General features: G+C 36.3%; 2 protein-coding genes and 1 long non-coding RNA gene across 12 annotated transcripts; 2 read left to right on the top strand and 1 right to left on the bottom strand.

The window, feature by feature from the left end:
• Positions 1 to 1651: 1651 nt before the first annotated feature.
• Positions 1652 to 3088, bottom strand: LOC147523719 (uncharacterized). Its single transcript, XM_086572140.1, has 2 exons — positions 2498 to 3088; positions 1652 to 1702 (listed from the first exon to the last, which is right to left on the bottom strand). The coding sequence occupies exons 1-2, from the start codon at positions 3086 to 3088 to the stop codon at positions 1652 to 1654; spliced, it is 642 nt and encodes a 213-aa protein (XP_086428266.1).
• Positions 3089 to 4238: 1150 nt separating this feature from the next.
• Positions 4239 to 8876, top strand: LOC147523718 (uncharacterized). Of its 2 annotated transcripts, none has more exons than XR_015217195.1 (3): positions 4239 to 4486; positions 5035 to 5131; positions 8454 to 8876. It is a non-coding gene; the product is annotated as an uncharacterized LOC147523718 (long non-coding RNA). The 2 variants fall into 2 exon arrangements; XR_015217199.1 differs by having other exon boundaries at positions 4242 to 4486; positions 5038 to 5131.
• A 12222-nt stretch (positions 8877 to 21098) lies between these two features.
• On the top strand, positions 21099 to 24591 carry LOC147523717 (cucumisin-like). 9 transcript variants are annotated; one of them, XM_086599459.1, is made up of 6 exons: positions 21099 to 21849; positions 22753 to 22906; positions 22983 to 23021; positions 23189 to 23303; positions 23411 to 23620; positions 23787 to 24591. In XM_086599459.1, exons 1-4 carry the CDS (start codon positions 21787 to 21789, stop codon positions 23209 to 23211), a joined length of 279 nt encoding a protein of 92 aa, XP_086455585.1. In that variant the 5' UTR covers positions 21099 to 21786; the 3' UTR covers positions 23212 to 23303; positions 23411 to 23620; positions 23787 to 24591. The 9 variants fall into 9 exon arrangements, with proteins under 9 accessions (XP_086455585.1, XP_086455584.1, XP_086455582.1 ...); XM_086599458.1 differs by having other exon boundaries at positions 21112 to 21849; positions 23189 to 23299; positions 23407 to 23620; XM_086599456.1 differs by having other exon boundaries at positions 21334 to 21849; positions 22753 to 23021.
• Positions 24592 to 24797: the final 206 nt, after the last annotated feature.

Genomic DNA, 24797 nt, shown 5'->3' with positions numbered 1-24797 from the left:
TGCCAAGTGTCCGAATGTATTGGTGGTGTCGGAATGTATTGGTTTATAGGAATTTTTAGATTTTGAGGAAAAAAAAAAAGTTATGACGGCTTCTAAAAGAACGTGGTGTGGCATACCAATTCTTGACAGTTTTAGTATTAATTTCTTGACGCTTTTGTTTCTCGGGATGACACTTAAATAAAACAGTCATAAATGAAGGTTTATTTTTTGACACTTTTTCTAATAAATTATGACGGTTAAGTAAAACATGTCATGCAAAAGGATCCAGTTATGACGTTTATAAATGAGTTTTTGTCATATTAAATTCGAGCTTTGATGTCAGCTTCTCTAGAATCGTCATCAAAATTATGACGCTTTTGGTTAACTTTTATGACGGGCTCTATAATGACGGTAGTTTTTTTAATGGAAAAATGTCATTAAACTTGTTTCATGACGGCTAAAAGCCGTCATCACAAGTCATTTTTTTAGTAGTGGTTATAAATAAATCTGGTTTTCCATACCTCCTTACCAACGCCATTGCATCCTAATAGCGGTGATGCATATCCCGAGGGCTACCCGTATGAGACGGTGGAAGTATGATCCTTCTACCAATGTTGCCTAGTTATCGTAAGTGTAAATAATTTAGTTTTCAAAAGATAAAAAGTTAAAAAAGAGAATGCCAATTAGTTAATAATATGAATATTGAAAGACAAATATAATGCACCTGCAGATGTAATGCCAATTAGTTAATAATATGAATATCGAAAGACAAATATAATGCACCTGCAGATGTTTCCCCTGCATTTAATGCATCTTGAATGCCTTGGTACAGTTCAGCTCTAATATTTTGTTGATTATCTCGATAATACCTCATTTTCATTGTTTCAATTTTGACACATATATCAACGACAAATTGTTGCAAAAGGCGACACCCCAAAAGGAACAATGAGACCTCCATGGGACGAATCTGAAAGATGTAGAAACATGAGCCATTAGATCATTAGATATATGGTTTTGTCAAAGACGTTGTTAACTCTGTGAAACAACTATGAGTTATTGAGTTTAAATTCGATAATTTGTTGTAATTGTCTGATATGTCCTAAACTCTGACGACAGCAAGTTATCATGCATTAATCCCATTTGATTTAAAACAATAATGTTTTGTCTCTAGTATTCTCGGAGGCTATGTCAGTGCCAACCTCTGAAAAAAAAAATAAGTAGTTCTTCGTGAAATGTCATGTGTAGTTTAACAGTCTGTTTATAGGGCGTATTTAATATAAGCTTGTGACTTAGGGCTACGAGCGCATGAAAGCCATAAGAGGAATTAGAATTCATATATAAACTATTAAAAGAATTGAGGGCATAAATAAATAAATAAAACTTAAACACACTGATATTAATTGCTAGAATGAAAATTAACGAACTATCAATGAAATAGTCATTATACAGCCCAATCAAAAAAAATACATGTCAATCAAAAAAATTAAAAAGAAAGAGTCATTTACATTATGTAAGGTTTATGCTACCAAACATTGGCGAGCAAATATTTTTTTAAATCAGATTGTTGAATGACATTTCAATAAATATTATTAAATGCATCGTCGTATTAAGACACTGGAAACATTTGATACGAAGACTTGAATTAGCATAATACTTGGTAGCACTCATAAAATTAGAGATGCTCACTGAGAGACGATAATGCTCGCACAGCAGTCCCATATGCCTAAAAAAATTCAAGCTTGAACAGTAGTGTAAAAAAGAATGCTTGGGACGACATCTAAAATGTATTTTGCAGGGCTAAGCTGAGAATAAAAGTGAACCACGGAATATGGCAATTTCTGCAACTATCAATAACTGCCAGGATTTCATAAGAGCAACATAACTTGTATACTGCAATTTCCATTTTTGATTAATAGGGATGCATGGACTTCCAAGCATCTTACAGAGCACATGCTTAGTTGACATCTCACTCAACTTCATTCAGAGGGTGACTTCCCTTAAACATCGTTTAGTAAGTATTTCATAGCTAAGCTCAAACCACAACAGGTAAACTTCCAATGCAATTGATTAGTTAGCAAAGGCATGAAAACTTGAAATTTCTCCGGGTTCGGGACATACAAAGTAAAGAAGCTAATGAAAGCTCAAGAAAAAATGCACTGATCAATTAATAAAAGAGTGCAAGATGATCTCAGAATCGTTTGATGCTATAGCCTATAATAGTTCACATCTATCTCATTGAAGTGTTCAGGAAAGAATATTGCTAAATACAAAAGGAAGAAGCAGAGATTTAAAAAAACAGAAAAAAGAAAAAGAGATTTCAATGAAGCTATATATAAGCTTGTCTGAGATAAATTCTCACCTCCAAAGCTTTTTCTTCATCATAAATAAATTTTGGTAGCTTCCTCATTTAACAATTAACAAAATAGTAGCAGTAGTAGTTACAAAATGCAACAATTTGTAATAAAAGGAAAAACTTTTATAATCAATATAAAGACTGTTGAATGAATTTTGTGCATACCTGCAAAATATAAGCATAGTAGGTGCGGCAACTTATTCTTCTTGTACCACTGCGATGTACACCCAAGTCCCAACCATATTCACCAAAAGGAAGCATAAGAGGATATTGTAACGGGTCATAATATCCAGCAGTGTCAGGAATTGGCCGAAGTTCACCCGATTGTGTTTGTACAATAATATCTCTCGCTTCCATTCTATCTGGATCAGTATCTCCTATCAATACTTCAAAGAACTTGTGATTTGTGGGTAGAGCATGCTCCCGATGGTCTGTTCTTAATTCTTTGATAATGAGCCGACAATTCTGTAAATCATTTCTCTGTCCAAGTTGTCTAAAAACGCCGACAAAGGGATTATTGCAATTATCTAGGATATTTTTCAACGTAGATATAATACCCGCCCGTAATTTAAGGTTTTCAGAATTCCGATTCTCAATCTCATGGTCAGTGTCATAGATGTACATCTGTAAATATCTAGGTTTCCTATTAGGTCCCGGCAACAAACTTCCAATCCTATGATAAATAGACGCTCTTGCACGAAATGAGAAGACGCCATCTTTACCATTTGCAAGTTCTTTATCAAAATCAACACCCATTGAAGTAAATGCAAATATATGATTGTAGGAGCGGATGTTTTCTCTGAAATGTTTACCAAGGTCACCGCCATCACGAAATAGTTGAACTAATTCGGCTGGCGCCGATGGCCTAGGAAGCTTTATTATACCTTTTCCACAACATATCTCAGATGTCTCGTGAATGAATTGTTTGGCTCCACAGTATTGACAAAGTATAGGTTTGGGCAACATGTAAGGATCAAAGCTTTGATCAAAAACAAAACCTCTCGCACATCTATAAAACCCATGACTTATCCTAGACGGTCTCGAAGATGGTAGAGTTATTGACATTACATGCGAGCTGGGTATGTTACTCCTTGCAAAGTGTTGATTGAGTAAAAAGATAAGCAGAGAGAGGGGGGAAAAAAGTGCGTTTGAGTTTCTTAAACGACGTAGAAGAACTAAAAGCATCAAACAGGAAAACAATAAATGTCACCTAAATCCGGGTTTATGTTTCTGGCAATTTTCAATGAGGCTGTTAGTTGCAGGCGTGGGGTCACAGGAATAGGTTGTTGATGGGAATCTGAAAGAAAGCGTTAAAAAAAAGAATAAGTTAGACAGAGTGAAAGAATAAAGTTTTAACATGGAATAAGGAATAAGGAAATGGCCAACCTTGATTAACGGTAGAAGATAAGTGTTGTTGATTAATACGCCTCTGGTAGCGATTTCTATGATTAATAGAACGCCTCTGTCTTTGTTGTTCATTTTCAGAAATTCTTCTTCGATGTCTGGTTCGGTGCCGCCGATGGGAAACACTTCGGGTCAAAAATGAAAATGTCAAAGGAAATGCTCGTAGAGAGTAGTAATTGAAAGGAAGAAATAACAAAATACCTCTAGCATCGGAATTCTGTATAAAAAAAAAATAAATAAATAAATAAATAAAAAAAAAAAAATGAGAAAAGCTTGAAAAAGAGCGAGAGATGAGAGTTTGAAATGATGAAGAGAGGAGACTTGTACTTAATGAGAAAAGCTTGAAAAGAACGTTTAAGATGAGAGTTTGCATGTTATTTGTTATTTGTTTTTAAAGAAAAGAAAAAATAATGTACTCTAACTTTCCGGTTTTTTTCGCGGGCGGGTGTAATTTAAGGGGTTTAAAGGCTAAGCATGTTGACCAATTTACCCTTTTAATGAAGAACAAAAAATAAGTGGCTGTCTAACTTTCCGGTGCCCTTCCAATTAAAAACTTTGTGTTAAAACCGGGAATACGGAACTAATTGGGAAATCTGGTATCCGCTTTATATATAAGATATATAAGTCAGCGGTGAAACTTTTGAAGTCTTGTGACGGAGTAACTCCTACATTCGTTCGTCAACATGGCCAATAAGCAGCTTACGCCCACCCTTTACTTGCTTATTATTCTCCTTGTTATCTTTGTTTCAGGTTTTCTCTTGTTCAATTCCTTTTTATATGTTAATAGTGTGCATGCGTTCTTACCAATAAAAGTTATAGTTTATCTTTTCTAAACAAGTGAGATTTTTCTAATTTCCCACTTCCTTATTTTTAACCTTGAAGAGTTGAAGATATGTAGGGTGATCGAGGCTGTTGAGGTTGCAGTGTTGCCTGCACTCTCGATCTTAATATCTCTCTCTCTCATTTCCATTTAATAGGATAATTATTAATAATTTTGTCTTGGGGGGGGGGGACTTTGAAGTCTTTGAACCAACCTCCGATCCTGTTTCTTGGTCTAGCTTGTGATGACAATTTCCATGTAATTGTAAGTGAAAGCGAATGATTAGCAATGAAGGGACTTTTTAGCGAAAAAATAAATAAACGAAGGGACTAACTAAGTAACTAGTAGCAACATATGGCATATACATTTTGCTAGTTTTTTTTATTTTTCGATAATTGACTTCCTTTAATTACTGATACCTAGTTAAAAGACACGAATACACGAATAATTACTGATAGCATTTTCTCTCTTTGAACAGCAGAATGGTAGTAGAGTTTTTCTAATCTCAGAAGGTGTGACCGACTTACACGCATCCCCAGTATCCATCTATTTTATGATGATGATTGGTTGTACAGGTATACATTGAGGTTGTGAAAAGTAAGTAACTTGTGAAGTTGTGAAAAGTAGTTAACCTGTTCTCTTTTCTATCAAACTTATATTGAAGATCAACATCACCGACTAGTCCAAACTTCTTTCTAAGTTAGTTATCCACATGGTCCTTATATGCCTAGAAATAATTCCAAGTGTCTTGATAGCAAGAAACATTTAGAGAAACTAACTAGGTGTCCATCTTTATCCCTTTGCATATGTAAGTGTTGTATATAACACGTAGTTGTGTTGATGTGTGTTCCAAGTTCTAACACACTCAAGTATTGTATTCTGTATCTAACTATCTATTGCAAGTACCTGTAAATAAAAGAACTTCTTCTCCAACGAGTACAGTGTGTGTTCTGTTTCAACAAGTGGCATCAGAACTTCTTGTCCATGGTTGAAACACGTTTTCGGCAATAACCTAAGTGGTAGGGGATAAGCAATTTGCTGGTGTTAACCACGTGATTAGTTTTCAATTGGAGTTGCTAAATCAGTGGTGTCTGATCTCAGAATCTGTAATCGAAAGTTTAGGTAGAGTAAGTGTTGCATGAGTATAAAATGGCAGATATTCTGAATACAGTTGGTGGAATTGAAAAACTAAATAACAACAATTACGGGTATTGGAAATCCTGCATGGAGTAGTTTCTTCAAGGGCAAGACCTATGGGAAACTGTAGGGGAAATCGGAGAAGTGATACTTCTCCACCAGAAGAGACAGCGACTAATGCAAATGCAGTAAAGAAGTGGAAAATTAGAGCAGGGAAAGCCTTGTTTGCCATCAAGGCATCCATTCAAAAAGAGTTGCTGGAATATATTCGTGATGCGAAGACACCAAAGCAGGCATGGGATGCCTTTGCAGCGTTATTTTCTTGAGCAAATGATGCACAACTTTTGGAGAATGAAATTGAAACAATTGCACAAGGGAATTTCTCTGTTTCTGAATTTTTTCTGAAATTTCTCAAAGAAATGCAGAGTCTGTAATAAGTGAATCTAGAGTGAGAAGAATCATAATTCATGGGCTTCGACCAGAGTTCAGTGGAGTTGTTGCGCCAGTTCGTGGGTGGGCCACCCAAGCTTCTTTGTTGGAGTTTGAGAATTTTATTATAAACCAAGAGACACTCACAAAGCAAATGGCTGGACTCTCAGTCAAAGAGAATGAAGAAGCTCTGTTCAATTCTCCGACAAAGGGAAAAAGAAGTTCAGTCCTAAGTGGAGACATACTTACCAACATGATAGATCAAAAGGGGGAAGGGGTTTTTTCTAGTGCTACACAAAGAAAGATGAAGAAACTGAGGAAAGGAGAGTAATTGGTTTTCGGTGTGGCAAAGTGGGTCACTATGCATGCAACTGTAAAACAAAAATGACAGAAGGAAATGCTGCTGAAGTTGGTTTGGGTTATAACGAAGTCTCACATGAAGAAAGTGAAGAAGACTGGGATGTTTAAGCCTCATATGCAGCTATTGAAGAAGATGAAAAGGATGTTGTGTTTGCTTCAGTACTTGAAAGAAGTTCCCACAATATGGTTAATGGGGAGTGTTTCCTGTTCGAATCTCCAAGAGTATTTCAAAATACTTGTGTGTGTGTGCAAAGTGGAGGAGATAAACTATGTGTGTTCTCTCCACTTTAGTGCATTGTGTTTAGTCCCACATTGGTGAATCACCACTAGCAAGTGAGGTATATGAGGAATTCCTCTACCATAAGGGCGTGCCCTTAGGGTACAGCCTTTAGGGTACAATTGCTTTTGTGTTAGGAGGGAGGACTCACCTCAAAGCCAGCCGCCCGCCCGCCCACTGTTATCTTTTTGCACCATTGGAAGGGGCGAAATCTTTGCGTCATGTTCCGGGAATGAAGAAGTACTTGGTATCTGTTCCACAAATTACTGTTGTTGGTCATTATGTATTGTTTGGGCAAGATGACGTTAAAGTTATAGCGAATGCAGATGTTCGAGGAGATATTTTAATGGAAGGAAAGAAAATGAAAAATTTATGTGTTATCTGCCTGTACAGCATACAAAACACATCAACTTGAGACAACCAATCTTTGGCATGCTCGCCTAGCACATGTCAATTATACTCGGTTAAAGGTGATGATGAAGAAAGAGATGGTTTGTGGTCTTCCCTGCCATTTAATGCGTGATGGTGCAGTGTGTGCTGGTTGCCAATTTGGCAAAGCACATAGACAACCATTTGAAGAATATAAGATATGGTCTCACGACCATTGCAACTTGTTCATTCAGTCGTGTTTGGACGAGTTCGTACTCCTTCTTGCTCTGGGAAGCGTTATATGTTGACGTTTATCGATGATTACTCCCGATATGTTTGGGTCTATTTTGTGTAAGAGAAATCAGACATGCTCAAAAAGTTTATTGATTTCAAGTGCTTAGTGGAAAATGAACTTAGCCAAAGGATCACATGTTTAAGGTGCGACAATGGAGGAGAATATAGTTCAAATGTGTTCGAGGATTACTTACAAGAGCATGGGATCCGTCACCAATTTACTTGTTCATACAGTCCTCAACAAAATGGAGTCCCAAAAAGAAAGAATAGACACTTGGCTGAGACTTTTCGTAGCATGATTCATGCGAAGAATGTAGTACCACTCTTTTGGACTAAATGTATGGAAACTGCAGCGCATGTCATTAACAGATTGCCTCAAGCAAAGCTTGGTTTTCGGTCGCCTTACCAAGTTTTGTACAGCAAGAAACCAATAGTTTCACACTTCCGGGTGTTTGGCTGTATCTATTATGTGTTTGTTCCAGACCAACTAAGGACCAAGTTGGAAAACAAGGCGGTTAGATGCATTTTCCTTCGATATGACCCGCGAAAGAAAGGATGAGGGGGGATGTTGAAGATCAACAACACCGACTGGTCCAAACTTCTTTCTAAGTTAGTTATCCACGTGGTCCTGATATGCCTAGAAATAATTCCAAGAGTCTTGATAGCAAGAAGAAGTTAGAGAAATTAACTAGGTGTCCATCTTTATCCTTTTGCATATGTAAATGTTGTATATAACTGTAGTTGTGTGGATGTGTGTTCCAAGTTCTAACACACTCAATTTTTGTGTTTTATGTATCTAACTATCTATTGCAAGTCTAAATAAAAGAACTTCTCCAACGATTAAGTGTGTATTCTATTTCAACAACTTTTGAATGACTAAACTAGCTTTTAATTTGATATATATTTTTTTTGTTTCACAGCTTGCCAAGCTTGCTGAAAATGAGAGACAAAAGATGAAAGTTTGTAGCCAATTAGTGAAAATGGTTTTTTGTTGCAATATGTTAATTTTTTATGTTCACATACATATGCAGGCATGGATGGTATCGTATCAGTCTTCCCAAGTAGAAAATATCAACTTCACACAACAAGATCAAGGGATTTAGAGAAAATATAGAGAGGGTTCCTAGGGAAGAAAGTGACACGATTGTGGGCATTCTCGACACTAGAATCTGGCCAGAAGCAAGGAGCTTTAGCGATGAAGGTTTTGGTCTTCCCCCCCAAGAAATGGAAAGGTGATTGCGTGCGAGACAGTAACTTTACATGCAATAGGTAAACCTTGTTTTTTATGCATATCATCTAAAGTAGATCAACTTTTGTGTTGCTCGTTGCCGTCTAAGCGAGATGTGTGAAGCTAGTCAAGATTCCTTAAAACTTGTTGTTTTGTCTTAGTACCTATTGCTGCCTAAATTTGATTTGATCAATGTTTACAGAAAGATAATTGGTGTTAGAATCTACCACTCTTCGTCTAGCAATCTCAATGATAATGTCAGGGACTGGGCGGGACACGGTACCCATACTGCATCCACACCAGTTGGTAACCTAGTTATCAACAGCGGAACTTATGTGGACATTGTCTAGAAAAATCTTCAAACTATAAGGACTTGCACCCCCAATTTTTTTTTAGCAAACTTCCGCTACCGCACTCCCAAAATTTTCATAGTAAGAATATTATCAACAAAAAAAATAGTATGAAAAAAAAACTAATAAAAAAAAAAAATCTAATAAACCAACTTTTTTCTTACTTCTCTTTTTGCCTTTACAAAATTATCATTTATAATTTATTTTGAGTTCAAAACCATTAAAGAGGGACAAATGTGTCTTTGAATATTTGATGGGTTGATAAGACTAAAACAAATAGTTAAAGGCCCAAAGTCCAACCGGTCAGTTTGTATAATTCTAATCACCCATAACAAATTTGTATGCTCTCCTTCCTCTCTTTCACTCTCAATTCTTAAACAAACGGTTAGACCTCAACCAAAAACAAAAACAAATAAAAAACAAAAAACAAAAATTCATAAAGGACTTGCGGCACAACGCAGCTTGTTGCACATTTGTTATAATTATTTGTAAAACTCATTATCATTATCAATAAAATTTTCACTTAAAAAAAAAAAAAAAAAAAAAAAAAAAAAAAACAAAACAAGGTAATTTTTTATTTTCAATGTTAATCTTTAATAAGTCTATATAACATTATATATAATTGTTAACTTTCTATAATACTATATATAAGGCTTATATAATGTTATATAAGAGACTTATATAACATTTATATAGACTTATATAAGTTTATATAACATTATATAGACTTATATAATTTTTATGAATATTATATATAATATTATAAGTTCATATTAAATTATATATAAACTTATAACATTATAGGAAGTTAACAATTTGTTGAATTGTTGTAGACTTGTGGACTAGATTATGTAGATATTTATAGACATAGTAGTATCAATTAATGGCTTAAGTGCTTAAGTAGTTAACTTCATCAGTCCATATTAAATTTTTAGTAGTCAATGCACTCTAGTTTTATGAATTGAAATAAATACATAATTTTGTTGATCTTTATTATTTAGACCTTCTGACACTTTAAAATTTAAATCACTAGAAAGAAAACACTTTAAAAAAGAAGAAAGAAAAAGAAGGAAAAAATGGTTTAACCTGTCTATCATTGGCAAAAACACAAGTGTATATGGAGAAGAGGAGAAATGAAACAGAAGTGAGAAAGTTAGCTATGGTTGGATATGGAGTTTAGGAGAGTGAGGAACCTCAATTGATAGGGAACCAACAAGAACATTAACACATTATTTACACATTCTCCATAAATAAACATTTTCCAGTATACCCAAACATTTTCATTCAAAGGTATGCATTTTGTATGCATATTCATAGATCATAACATCATACCCCCATTACATTTTTTTTGTTTTTTATTTTTTCTTTTATTTACTTCTTTTGTTAAGAAGTTTCTTCATTCAAATGTCGGGACCAATGTTTCTCTGAAGTCAAAAGATACAACAATATCCATTACCTAAACTAGCAAACGTGCATGTGTGTATCCCTTTCCTGGCCTAAAATCTTTTAACAAGTATATGGGAATGAATACTGGAAACAAGTCTATAAACTCAACTACTATATTTAACATTACTATCTCTATTCATTACTCAATGAAAGTTACAACATAGAGTGAGGAAAGTTGAAAATGACGGAAAAGTTTAGAACAAACCTGCTTCTCAAATATCAACACCAACCTCCATTGATAGTTGTTGTTACTGAAGAATAAGAAATTTACAAGGAAAAGATGAGTGCTTATTTGTTCCAAGTTTAAAAGAACTGTATGTACAGAAAGATGGTGTTACTGTGACCATGTGTCTTCTTTCCATTCTTCTCAATAAGACAGAGCAAAGAAAAAAGATGACAAATGTACATTTAAGGTTTCCTTCTTTATACTTTTCGTCTTCTGCGGAAATGACCTTTTTACCTACCCTATTATGACATTGTTTCCCACATAATACCATCCCTCATTTATAACGTATGGACTTAAGAGTAATTTAATTTTATGGTATTCTTGTACTTCTTTGAGTCTTTTTGCATTTAATTTAATTTTTCAAGAATAATACTTTGGTTCAAAATTCCAATAAGTTGTTGGGTCACCTAGTTCCTTTTTTTTTAGTGGAAGAGTTTTGAGTTAAATTAGAGCTCTTGAGTGGGACAAGTTCCCAATAAAATGAAATAAACCACCAAGCAGCTACCCTGAAAGATAATAAAATGTCAATCCACTTCTTTGTCACCCCAAAAATGTACATATGCCTCAGTGCAATGAAGAATCAGTAACAGTTTGATTAAAGTTAATCCGTCATTGGTAGTCTAAAAACTATTAGTAACTTATCTTAAAACTGGAATTACTTATACATTCACATTCAGAAGGCGCATGTGAGATCAGAGTTCAGACACCACCTATTGACCTACTCACCTATTGATGTTGGAGGAGCATCTATTTGAAGACCTCCAAATCATTTAAGTGGGGATGGGAATCAACTATTGACATCATATTTTTGTATGAAGAACAAATTAAGCACGCTAGGTGTACTTTTAAAATCTGCAATGGCTCCTATAACAGTATAATCTCATGCGTGATTGGGTTCAACGTCAAGTCACAGTGCCTTTTTGTATCTAGGTGAAAGCCTCACACATATCAAGTCTATGAGCAAAATATATTTATTCACGTTAAATGCAAAAAGTTTTACAATTATGTATTTCTTTTGTGCTTACTTTGTCTAAACACTAAAGAAACTAAAATAAATATATACTCAATACCATGGTAAATAAAATGTGCAACAAAATCATGATTTAACATACAAGAAGGGGATCATTTAAAGAGCAATAAAGTGTGAATCCTGTTACATTGTTACCTACACACCCCGGTTCAAAAGATGGCACACCTTGAATCGGTTTTATGTTCTTGTTCACAAAAAACCAAGGTGACATTGTGAACTGATTTTCTTAGCTTTGCATCACGGTGTCTATGTACTGAATTTGCGGTTCACTTACAATACCTTATTTTCGAAATTTTCTCTAATATTCGATACTTTGTTGTTGTGAGTTTACATATAAATTTTTTGTTGAGGGAATTTGATGTACAATAAATTTTGTGTTTCGTATGTGCCGTGCGAGTTATCTATTTCACTTACGGTCTCGAGATGCCATGGGAGAGCAACTATTTTGGCAGCCTACTACCGCACTTAGTTGGCTTATTTTCTTTGTATTTAATTGTTATGGAAGATATTGAGATGTCGTGTGTGGAACCGTGGATAACTATTTCGCTGTCGTAATTAATTTTTCAGAGTTTGGGCCTAAAGTCCACAGTTCCAGTTTAATTATGGATAAAAGACACCTGGTTTTTTATTTATGTGTAAAGCCCATCCGGTTGACTTTTGAGTTAGATTACCACTTTGCCCTTTAAGACAAAACAAATAATGCCAAATATGAAATCCGGCTTAACTTTCTCATGTGAACTTTGTCTTGAAATTTTGTGAAATTTCAATCGGTAATTTTGTCCTTAAAATTTCCTATTGATTTCTCTCCCAAAATTTCTCCCAAACACTGCAACATGGATGTCTATTAATATTACAACAACAACCGTCAACTCCCACTACAACATGAATGTTACATTGTCAACTATACTACAACATGGATGTTGCACTATCTATTACTATCGCGAATAAACCATCGCAAACATGAATGTTGCACTATCAAAATATACTTTAACGTGGATGTTGTGACCGCTTCTATTACTACTTCAACAACTCTGCGCAACATGAATATTGCAATCGTTAACTCTACAAAGAACATGAATATTGATCGTTTATTACTACTTGCGAACAACCATTATCAACTCTCACTGCGATATAGATGTTGCACTATTAACTCTTCTACAACAACATGGATGTTGACCGACTATTACTACTTGCAAGAATCACCATCGGCAACTCGATCGCAACATAAATGTTTAATCGGGTAACTCTACGACAACATGAATGTTGCACTATCAACTCTAATGCAACATGAATGTTGCACTGTCTATTATTATTGCAATAACCACTATGAACTCCTACTGCAACATGGATGTTGCACTGACAACTCTACTACAACATGAATGTTATACTGTCAACTCAACTGCAACATGGATGTTGCATTATCTATTACTACTGCAACAACCACTGTGAAACTCACACTACATACAAGTCATTTTATTATACTCACACTAATGGACATACTTAGTAGAAAGTTTGTCGTAGAGATATGGATTAAAACGGTGATAGAATCAGTTCCAGTATTAAGGGCTCCAAACATGAGACATTCTACAAATGACAATTTGTGCATGAGGAAGGTACTTGTAACAAAGCGTGGTATTAGAAAAGCAAATTAAAAGCTTGATTTTTTTTAGTATAAAACAAAAAAAGAGATGTTAGCTTATCTAAGAACAAGAATGTGTTTTTTATAGAAGTATCAGGATCACCAATTTTCTCGAGGATAACTCCTACAATTTCATACAAGTTTCCATGGTAAATAAGTCTTACTTGCAAAAGATTATCCAAGACTGGCGCAACGCAAGACCTCACTTTTGGCTCCTTATCTTAAATGCATTCAAATGCGTAGTAATCAAGTTATCACATATATTAACAAAACCACTTTCTTCATGATGATTTTTTTTATGAAACTCTCATCACCCTTTACAATTACCACAACCTTGCAAAAGCTATGAACCCATCGCAGGGCTTCTAATTTAACTGCGAGAGGAGAAGAAGCATGGAGAGACTTAACAAGGAACATGTTGTACTTCTTTAAATACTCAATAGCCAAATTAGAAGCTACATTCTTGGAAGAATAATGACCGAAAAACTTTTCAAAGATCAAGACCAAAGACGAAGTCTTCTTGCTTAAATTTTTTCTTACAAAGAACTTACTTAAGAGTTCAACTTTACAAAGCTTGTTTAAGGTCCTTAAAACACTGACTTGAACCTCAATGCAATCTCGAATTGGTAACTCGAAAGGATCAAGCTTTTTAAGAATACTTGTCACAGCCCGAATTTCTAAACAATTAAAAATAAATATTTGAAAAATAAATATCTCAAACATCACTTGGTTCAATTGTTTAAAAACCCAGGCTATGACGGGGTGGATACAACACATGTTAAAACCTAAAACCCACATCATAAAGAATCTTAACAACAAAAATAATCTCCAAAAATTCTCTTTATTACTTTATGCAAGTCTATCTTCCATCAAAAATCATCAATATAACATTCTAAGAATAACAGGTCCTCAACATCGTATTCTCATGTCATATGAAAAGAAAACTACGTTATTACATCCTTCCAATAAGAATCAGACCTAAAAGAAAAAACTAACGGACCGCTCCGTGCAAGAATCCCAAATCAAACGCCGGTTCCATCGCCTTCCACCTATGTTCCTAAGAACACACCCACGTTGCCAAAACAAAGCAAACATGGGTGACAGAAAATGGAATTTCTTTGGTATGAGTAGACTAACCACATGAAACCATTATCATACTTTAATTATCCAAACAATCACTTTATATTTTTCCATAACTTAATCATTCTCAGCTTGGAAGCAGATAGTTCCGTCATTTCAACCGGCATAGTTTCTTCCCAAGCAAAACTTCCATTATATTAACTCATTCTAATAACTCGTTTTAATATCTAAACCATTGAATTAAAACTTACCGATATCCACTGCTGTATAAGGGTAGGACCGCATCCCTGCACAAAATGTTATTAAGTCCTACCCTCCTGCAAAAGAAAGTTAGAACTTCTATATAACATATGTAGATATTATATTAGGTATTCAAAAGTAACCCAAACACTTGCATAATCAAATAATACAACCAACCCGCAAGGCGAATACTTTAGTTCCTCTCTAGGGCAGTCCAAACAATCTGGTCATTCATGGCACATTCAATGAATACCCGGGTCATTCATGGCACATTCAATGAATACCCATATATAACGCTAACGGGCCATTTATGGCACATTCAATAAATGCCTACCTAACATATGACATCAACAGTTATAAAACTCAATTCCAAAACTTGAGGCGTAGAGAGTTCTAAAAGAGTGCGGTAAGTTGGTTTACGCATGATTGAACCTTATTGCATATATTATTTTAGAGAACGAAGGAGTATCTTATTTCATATATTTTTGGTTTACGCGTTATTAATTAGATTGATGTCTAAGTGTCATAACGTTGCATATCATAAAAACTGAAACATCACATAGTAGGTAATGCACATACACACGTATATATAAAGGTCTTAGCCTAAAGCCAAGCATGCTAATAGCCCTAGACCTATCTTAATAACCCAAATCATAATCCGAGTTAAAAGGTCAAATTGGGTCAACTGGTCAAAGTCAACTCTGGTCAAAGTCAAAGTCAAAGTCGACCTGCCAAGAGTCAACAACAATCAACCAGTCTAAACTTATCTAACCCCAAAAGCCCAAAGCCTAAAGCCCATAGTCTAAACTTAAAATCCAATTTGAATTTTCAAAAATGAAAACATTCAAGCCCATGTTTTTAGTTCGGCCCAAGCCCAACAAAAACCGACACTGTTCATCTCCTCTCTTCCACTATCCAGCGCCTCCACCACCAGCCTCCACTAATCCGCCACTTTGACTCCAGCGGTTTGGTTCCTGCTGAAAACCCCTACCCAATGATACCAACAAATCGCGATTTTATTAAACTGGGAAAAACTCGACTGGACGCCATTGATGCGTCTTCAAGCTCCCAACAGCCGCCCACCACTCTACAACACTAAAACAAACATCCACAACCAACAATAAGCAACCAAATCACAGTTCAAACGATTTTACTGGAGGAGGTTTGGTCGAGCCGCCATTAATGGTTTCTCCGAGCTTCCAACCGCCCCCAACAACACCCATTCGACAGCCCTCATTCCAACCTCCATCAATCCTCCTAACCCATAATGTCACACCCCGAATTTTGACAGAATTCGGAAAAACATTATTTGTTCCCGACTCTTCGATCTCCGAGGTGTGACGCACTCTCAACTTCCAAAAACCCATAAACAGTTTAAATATGCGGATAATTAAAAACCAATAAAAATTTTAACTTAAACAAAAGTCTTCTTCATTACAAAGTTTACAAATGAAAATACAAATAACTTTGTCTCGACTGAAACTCTATATCACCTCGAGGGAAAACAAAACATATCCCGAGATCAACGCTTAACGCGAAAACCACAAGAAGCAGCCTAACCTTCTTCAACACTAAACTGTCAAAACTTATCAACTATGTTCATTGAATGAAACACACCGATAAGAAAACATGCAAATCGGGTCAACATTATAAACAATGGTGGTGTGAGTAGCCCTAAAATACATAATTATATAATTATATATATATATATATATATACAATCCCACGGCAGCTTAGTTCCTCCACCGAGGCGCCTTAACTTTTAACGACTAATAAAACATCCTTAAGTACAATAACTAAGGCAGGTAGTTCCTCTACCGAGGCGCCTTAACTTCCCACTAACCACACAACAAACTATACGCCTAATGAATAAGACATGTAGTTCCTCCATCGAGGCGCCTTAGGTTCTAACTAAACAAATAACCAACATATTACCATAATTAGATTATTTAAGGCTTTCTTTGTGTGTCCCTAAAATCACGTCGTATCTATGTCTTACCTAGTTTCCCTGGCTACCAAAATCGCTACCCAACGCCGAACATGTACATCCACATGCCTCCCTTACATAATGAGCCACTCCGTGCGTAACTACCCTGAGCGGGATGCCGCACACTAGGTAAATCCTCACACGGAAGCCAAATCTATGTAAGTACAGCCACTATTCGGCATAAAATATCGCGCGTCATCGTTCTATTTTGCGAACGGAATAATCAAGCCACTATTCGGCTACGCCAGGAGGGCCAATCACATTACTTACGCCCGAAGGCCATTCAAATTAACCGAAATGCCGGGAAAGGGCCAATCACATTATTTACGAAGGCCATTCGGATTAATCAAACGCCGGAAGGGCCAATCACATGAGTTGTGGTAGTCGTTCTAGGATTTTCATTCGTAATTTATTCGGTGTCATTCATTTATGACTCATAAACATTTCACTATATATCGTGCATGTCAAATACATTATTGCACTAAGCCACAATATTTAGAAAATATCTCAATTATATCTCATAACCACTTTCATTCTTTCACGTGCCAATATATTATTGCACTACGCCACACTCCCGTGGCCAAATATTCACCAATACTACTACCTCATAGTAGCATCTCACATATATACTAATGGAGTGTTTATACATTTATTTCTCCCAAACATATTGCATTATATATATATCCCAACATATTATATAATATTACAATATCCACGTCAAATCTTAATTAGATAATGACCACCAAATTTATACAATTTACAACATAAAATGCAAAAGACAATTAAATTAAAATCCCACGATCCCCACAATCAAAGCCCAATATATATATGTTTTACACACTACTCACGTCAAATCTTAATTAGATAATGACAAACAATGTTATATAATGTTCGACAATATATTATTACTATATTTATCCATATAATCAAATATGTGAAAAACTGGAAAAGTCAACATTCCACAGTCAAAGTCAACGGTCAAAGGTCAACGGTCAAAGTCAAAGTCAACATGTCATGGTCAAAGTCAACATGTCATGGTCAAAGTCAAACTGTCGTTTCCATGTTCGACAGGTTCAGGGTCGTAGCCATGGTTCATGGCTAAGGTCAATGCATGGCTCGTGGGCTCATGACTAAGGTAATGGTTCGGACCCAACTGGCCGAGCCCAAACCTTAGAACCCGAAAGTCTAAAAGTTGAAAGACCTATATAGATCTATTTTAAGTCCTATGAACTCCGCCCCAAGCAATATTAGAACGGGCCCAAAAACTTTAGACCGAATCGCCCAAAGCACAACCGAAGTTCGCCCAAAACAAACAAAAAGAAAACTGGTCCCCAAAACTTAACTTAAACTGGGCCCAAACTAAACTTAATTAAACTAATCCAAAAATTACAAAACAAATAGAAAAGGGCCCAACCACTTAAATTAGATTTCGGCCCACATAAAATTAGAACTTGGCCCAACTAAACAAACAAGCCCAAGAGAAACCGACCCAGGCCCAAGCCCAGCCGGTCATCTCCTTCCTCCAGCAGTTCTCCACCACCACCAAATCCGGCCACCACCAAGCACTAATCGACCACCCCTTTTGATCAGGCGGTTTTAATCCCCATAACAAACCCAACAACATTAATGAAAGCAAAAACCCCAAATTGTTAAATCCAAACCTCACCCAAAACTAGATCTAGAAATTTTACTGCCGCCATTAATGGTTTCTTGGAGTTTTCAACAGCACCATTAGCATCCTCCACACCCACACGACACTACCCCATCAATCAATCAATACAAAAACGCAACCATCACGGTCCCCATACTTTTACTGGCGATTCTCTGGCCGCCATTAATGGTTATCCCAAGCTCCCAACAGCCCAGTAAATCAACCACTCGATCCCCCTCACGCACCCTCACTAGCTACCAAACCTTTAACCCACCGTATTCCATCCCTAACTCCTCCGCCATCAACCAACAACTTAGAAAACCCCACAACAACGAGTTCAAAAAAAACAGCACCTGCGACGCCATTACTGCCGAATGCAAAGCTTCGACAGTCCCAACACCACTACACCACTATACCATGACAGCCCAACCTTCATCCTTAACTCCCCCGACATCATACAACCCAAAACAAAACCACCCACGCACAACAGTAGAACGAATTCAATACAAAGTTAGTTTGGGCGTGGGTTCTTTAATTAATGACCCCATTCAGTAGTTTCGGACGGTTTAATAACTACACAAAATGGTATACTAACGTTACCTAGTTTTAACAGTTCAACAGGACGCCAAAGATAATGAGCAGTAACGAATTGAAATAAAACATGGGAAGAAATCGTTTCTTCGTGATAACGGTGAAGTAGAAAAAACTAACTACTCACCTGACGTAACAACTCGACGAATCCTCCTAGTCCGAATCGTCGCGCTCCACCCTCTAGCAAACAAGCTTCAAGCTCTGCCTCCATTTTTAATATTTTTCTTATTTTTCAAAACCCTATTCTCTAGAACAATGTGTTTATATACTTGGGTCCGAAACCCAAGCCCAACCCAGACTCGGGCCTAAAAACCAGGCCCACGTATCCCGAGTCCAATCCGACGAATTTTGAAAATAAATAATTAAATTAATTAATTAAATAGATAAAAACGTATTTTAAAAATACGGGCGTTACACATAACCAACCAACAATCAACACATTTAAAACAACAAGAGTTTAAACCAACCCAAACAAGACCGGCAACTCCATTAACAGTTTCTTCAAAGCTTCGACAGCCGCCTCTCACGACACCAACAATCACCCTCAATTCAAACTAACACTATACTATACCAACAAATTCGATTTCCAGCATCATCCAACAAATACACAAATTAACAGTTCAAAAAAACAAAATCTACACAACCACAGTATCACAGTATCAAAAGTATTAAGGAGGTGACGGTGTTTGGGGCTCGCGCCTCCATGATATAGTATGGAGGTGACAGTATCGCACTAAAGAGTTTCAACAGCAGTCCAAAAATTACGCACATAATAGAATGAACAGGAAGAATAAACATAAAACTTATATATTTTAATAATAAATTCGTAGATTTGAAATTGATGAAAAAAAACATCGTTATAGTAGTCCGTGAGAGATAAAATCTACTCACCTGTAGCGCTCTCCGATTATCAGCCAGCTACAAGAAAACCTTCCCTTTCTTCTTTCAGTAAAATCCCGTTTTTCTGTATAAAACTCTCGCTGTGTTTTTCCCCAAAAACTCTATTCTGTTTCCTTTCTGTTAAAAACAAAACCCCGAAATAGGGAAGAAAGTTTATCCCATAAACCCACGTCTTCTATTTCCACTAACACTTATCCTATTTTATTTTATCTATTATCTATTATTATTATTATTAGGAAAATAAAAGAAACAAAACACGGGGTGTTATAATACTAATGCCATTTTCATTAATCTCTCGCTATAGCACGCCGCAACCTATGGCTAGCCCAACAAGCTCCAATCACCACTTCCTAAGGAAACATTGCCCAACAAGACCTTCAAATCAAACTTAAACATGAATTAAGCTCTTTTTCAAAATCCAAACTTATTTGAACCAGCAACTTTAATAGTTCTAGCTTCTCAATCAATGATGAAATCGACTATTCGACAACTTCATTACTCCCATGCTTAAGCAAGAACAGATACGTAGCTGCACAACCCCTTGTCACAAGGTGATAGGATGCAAAACGAAATTTAACTAACTAACTAATCTAACAATAGTATTTTCACCACAGCCGATGGAAGAATACCAAGCTTTTGTAAAGAAAGTAAATGTAGGTTCATCTCCAAAATACCATGGATCTCAACAGACGAAACCTTACTAGACTCAATTATCAAAAAATTGACAAAGATGCAGAAAGAGATCTAGAAAAATTACCTCAAACTTACGATCTCTAAAAGAAGATTTCAATAACAAATTAAAGTCAAAAGAAAAGAATGAAATCATGACTACAAAATCTCATTAAATCACAAATCACGATCTCAAACTCAATAAAAGAGTGATCTTTTCGAAGACGAAACTACACTAAGAACTAAATAGGTAAATTGAGAAGAATTGAGAAGAAAAGGGTAAATTTGGTATTATAAAAATCTCTAATTGCGTCAATGCCCTCATTCCGCAATTTAACGTGGCCAGACATTTTTAATTCACATCTAAAATAAGCGGGTGGGCTTTAGCCGTAATTCCAAAAGTCAATGGGTTTTAGGCTAATAAAGACCGGAATCAAGGTTTTTACCCCAGTTATATGTTATTTTTTTTTCGCCATTTTTGAGATCTTTATACATTTCAAGGCCAGCCATTTTACACGCCTTTTGAAGTGAATGCATTGAAAATGCCCTTGGTTCCTTCGATCAAGTTTCTTGTATTCTTTCATTAAATTCATGATGATTTAACTCCAAAAACCAGAATTACAATCAGAAAATCCTGATATATTCCGAGTAAATTTTGGAAATTTCCATTTTTCGACTGTTAAATTATTAATGGCGATTTCTTCAAAAACCGAAATTAGACGGAATTTCACGATTCTGTTCGAAATCGCCAACTATTATGCATTTAACATTGCCCAAGCCTTATCTAAAAAAATAAAATGGCACCAAAAGTTTTTTTTGTTATTTTTTTTTTGCGATAATCTAGGACGTCCTAAAAGCTGAATGCAACAGTAGAACAGTACTATATTTTTTCTACTAAGCTTGTTTAAGTTTTTTACTTAAAAAAAACAATTTATTCGTTCGACGCCTTCTAGATTTTGAAATAACATGCCGTCAATCAACAGGGGTAACGACAATAGCATGTTTCAAAATAAAGCTTTTCTTGTAGATTATAAATACATTGGGCCAAGCCACCTGGATTTCACAATTTGGACTGCATGGATGATATGACTGATGACACAATGTCCATTTCTATGGACTGGCACAGGGGAACGCAAGAGGGGGAGTTCCCTCCGCTAGAATTGTTGTGTACAAGGTTTGCTGGGAATCAGGATGTGATTCGGAAGATATCTTGGCAGCATTCGATGACGCAATAAGTGATGGTGTTGACATCCTCTCCCTCTCACTAGGTTCTGATTCTGCACATAAATACTACGAGGATGCAATTTCCATTGGCGCCTATCACGCCATGCAGAGAGTAATTCTTACATCTAATTCGGCTGGAAACAGTGGTCCAGAACAAGGAACCACCGTGAGTACTGCTCCTTGGATCCTAAGTGTTGCTGCTAGCAGTATCTATCGAAAAATAATTGATAGGTTGTCCTAGGGGACAATACAACTTTTGAGGTAATTAAACTAGATAACTGCAAACGGTGGGGGCGTGAGCGGAGGTGGAAAAGAGAGAGGGAGAGGGGTTTGTGGTGGAGAGAGAGAGAGAGTTGGGTTTGGTTGAGAAGGAAGGAGGGAGAGGGAGAGAGAAGGAGAAATTGCTCGAGAATGAAGATAGACAGAAACCAACCAAAATACTTTTTGGCCACATACCCCCCTGTCGGCCCAGAACGTTCACTCTGCTCACTTGATAAAACAACCTCTTCCTATATATAGGCATTCTCTATTGTTTTAGCGATCTACATTCAACACATAATTTTAATTCCTCTTCTATTTGTTTATTCTTGTAACAGAATTTATTATCATGTAAATTAAGCTCATCTTAAAGCAGCTTCACTCGATATATTTGATGATTCATATTTTGTCCTATATGCAACCGCTGATTCAAATGATGCACACGTCCACAATCTGACTTAGCAATTCTAGTTCTAATGAATAGATGGTGAATATCCAATGACGAGTGTTATCTGATAATGTTAATTGTGTTCCTTGTTCTGTTGATCTTTTCGTTCTCTCGTATAATAGTTGTAGGATATAATTAGTGGTCGTCCCCAGTTTGTGTTGCATACTTGATATTGTGAATATACAGATGATGTCTTTACTGATTTGTCTGTCTACTAAATAATATCTATATGCATCTGTTTTATTCAATTAATCTATATTCAATTTTCACCATATGTTCTCTCTGTGTCTGGTTGGCACCTGAACGAGCAGTATATGGCTATATGCAACAACGTTTAAACGAGTTTTGATGGTTAATATGCAGGGAAGAGCTATGAATTCCTTTGATATCTTGAATAAAGTAACTTTGGTTCATGGAAACTTGAAGGATCAAGGGAATAATGGTTCCTTAGAAGGGAAGATTGTCGTTTATAATGGTTATACAGATGGTGAACCCGCTTTAACCAGGAAGGCATCTGGTATGATTGTGCATTTGGAAAACGAAGTAGATAATGGTCAGTGTTACCCCTTGCTGACATCTCTTTTGAAACCTAGTGATGCAGAAAGAGTTAAATCCTACATGGATGACACAGAGTAAGAATCGACCAAGCTCAATAAACTAAGTCACTCTAACAGTTGCTCAAATAACTTTTTGAATGATTGGTTGCAGCAAACCAATTTTACCAACTACATTTGAAAATTGTGGAACATTTTGAGTATGAGGAAACATTTTATACCGTTTCTGACGCTTTAGTTGATAGGAACCCTGTGGCAAGCATCTTGAAGAGCGAGACGTTTGAAGATGTAAGCGCTCCCAGGGTTGTTTCATTTTCCTCCCGTGGACCAAATCCTATTACGCAAGTATTCTCAAGGCAAGTGTTTATTTTTTCGGTTTCTTTAGGTGACATATTACCTTTTTCCTCAGGCGATTCTCTGTTTTGCGCTTAAATTAATTATTTCACTTCCAAATGATTTGCAGCCAGATATAACTGCCCCGGGAGTAGAAATCTTTGCCGCATGGTCACCTGATGCTTCACCATCAGGTGTCATTGGCGATCCGAGGTCCGTTAAGTATAACATCATATCTGGGACTTCTATGTCATGTCCCCATGTTACTGGTGCAGCTGTTTATGTGAAGACTTTCCACCCTGATTGGTCACCTTCAGCAATCAAGTTTGCCCTTATGACTAGAGGTACTTTGTGCTGCAACAAAACTTTTTTTGTTTGTTCTTCATTCAATTCATGTTTGTTCACGTGTTCTTAATCTTGTAAGTACTTATGTTTCTTCATTCATTCAAGTCATGTGGTTGTTCACTTGTTCTAATTCTTGCAAGTACTTATGTTTCTTGGTGTTTGTAGCTTTCCCCCTAAATCCAACAACTAACCCAGATGCTGAATTCGGTTATGGTGTTGGACATATTGATCCTGTAAAAGTTGTACGTCCTGGCTTAGTTTATGATGCTCTTGAAGGCGACTACCTAAAATTTCTATGCAGAATAGGGTATACTACGGAGCAGACAAAACTCGTATCGGGTGCTGAAAATGATTGTCCCAAGAATTTCAAAGGGTCTGTGAAGGATCTCAACTACCCCTCTATAGTTTCTTTTGTTGCCAATGCTACATTTTCAAGGACAATTACCAATGTTGGCGTTGCAAATTCTACGTACAAAGGTCACAATCACCTCTCCATCCAATTTAAAGATCAATGTGAGACCCAGTATTCTTTCGTTCCAGGCTCTACACGAAAACCAGTCTTTTGTTGTGATGGTTTCAGCAATGTCATTGAAAGCTTTTGAGATCTACTCGGCTTCACTGGTTTGGTTTGATGGTGTCCACATTGTCAGAAGTCCCATAGTTGTTATGCATAACACCTCTGCCCGTTACGTCAACACCTTAGGGGCAATCTAGTTTATAATCGTATTGTTAGGTTCTATTTTTATTTTAAGTTTGTTCATTACGGTCAGACACTTGATTGTTTTTTGAGACTTGATTTGAGTTTAAGTTGATTTATTGTAGTGGAGATGTTATATGGTGAAATTTTTGTACAGATACTAGAGACATATAGTGATACTAGGTAACCATTTTCTGGTTACTTACTTGAAATTATTTAGCTCATGTATCCTATCTTGAACTGCAAAAATATATGTCATTGTTGCTTTGTTCATTGAATGTGTTTTGTGCAAAATAAAGATTAGTACCCAGAGGACAAACAAAGGTGTATCTTACTTCACTAAGAGCATCTCTAGGTGGACGTATCCGTGGTCGCATTCTTCAAATTTGAAGAAATGCGTCGGAATTTCCTGGAATTCCAACTCTAGGTGGTCGATTCATGGTCGATAACCCGCCCATTGCTCGCATTCTTGTTCGCAA

This window comes from Coptis chinensis, chromosome 1 (genome assembly GCF_015680905.1).
Source record: "Coptis chinensis isolate HL-2020 chromosome 1, ASM1568090v1, whole genome shotgun sequence".
Classification (NCBI taxonomy): Eukaryota; Viridiplantae; Streptophyta; class Magnoliopsida; order Ranunculales; family Ranunculaceae; genus Coptis; species Coptis chinensis.
This window is presented reverse-complemented; position numbering and strand designations above follow the sequence as displayed.

Bases quoted from the DNA above. Each gene is read 5' to 3' on its own strand.
- LOC147523719 (XM_086572140.1), bottom strand. From the start codon at position 3,088: ATGGGTGTTGATTTTGATAAAGAACTTGCAAATGGTAAAGATGGCGTC. The intron at 1,703-2,497 runs GTATGCACAAAA...GAATTTTTTTAG, and splicing joins ACTATGCTTATATTTTGCAG to GCATATGGGACTGCTGTGCG.
- LOC147523717 (XM_086599449.1), top strand. From the start codon at position 23,524: ATGTCATGTCCCCATGTTACTGGTGCAGCTGTTTATGTGAAGACTTTC. The intron at 23,621-23,786 runs GTACTTTGTGCT...TGGTGTTTGTAG, and splicing joins GTTTGCCCTTATGACTAGAG to CTTTCCCCCTAAATCCAACA.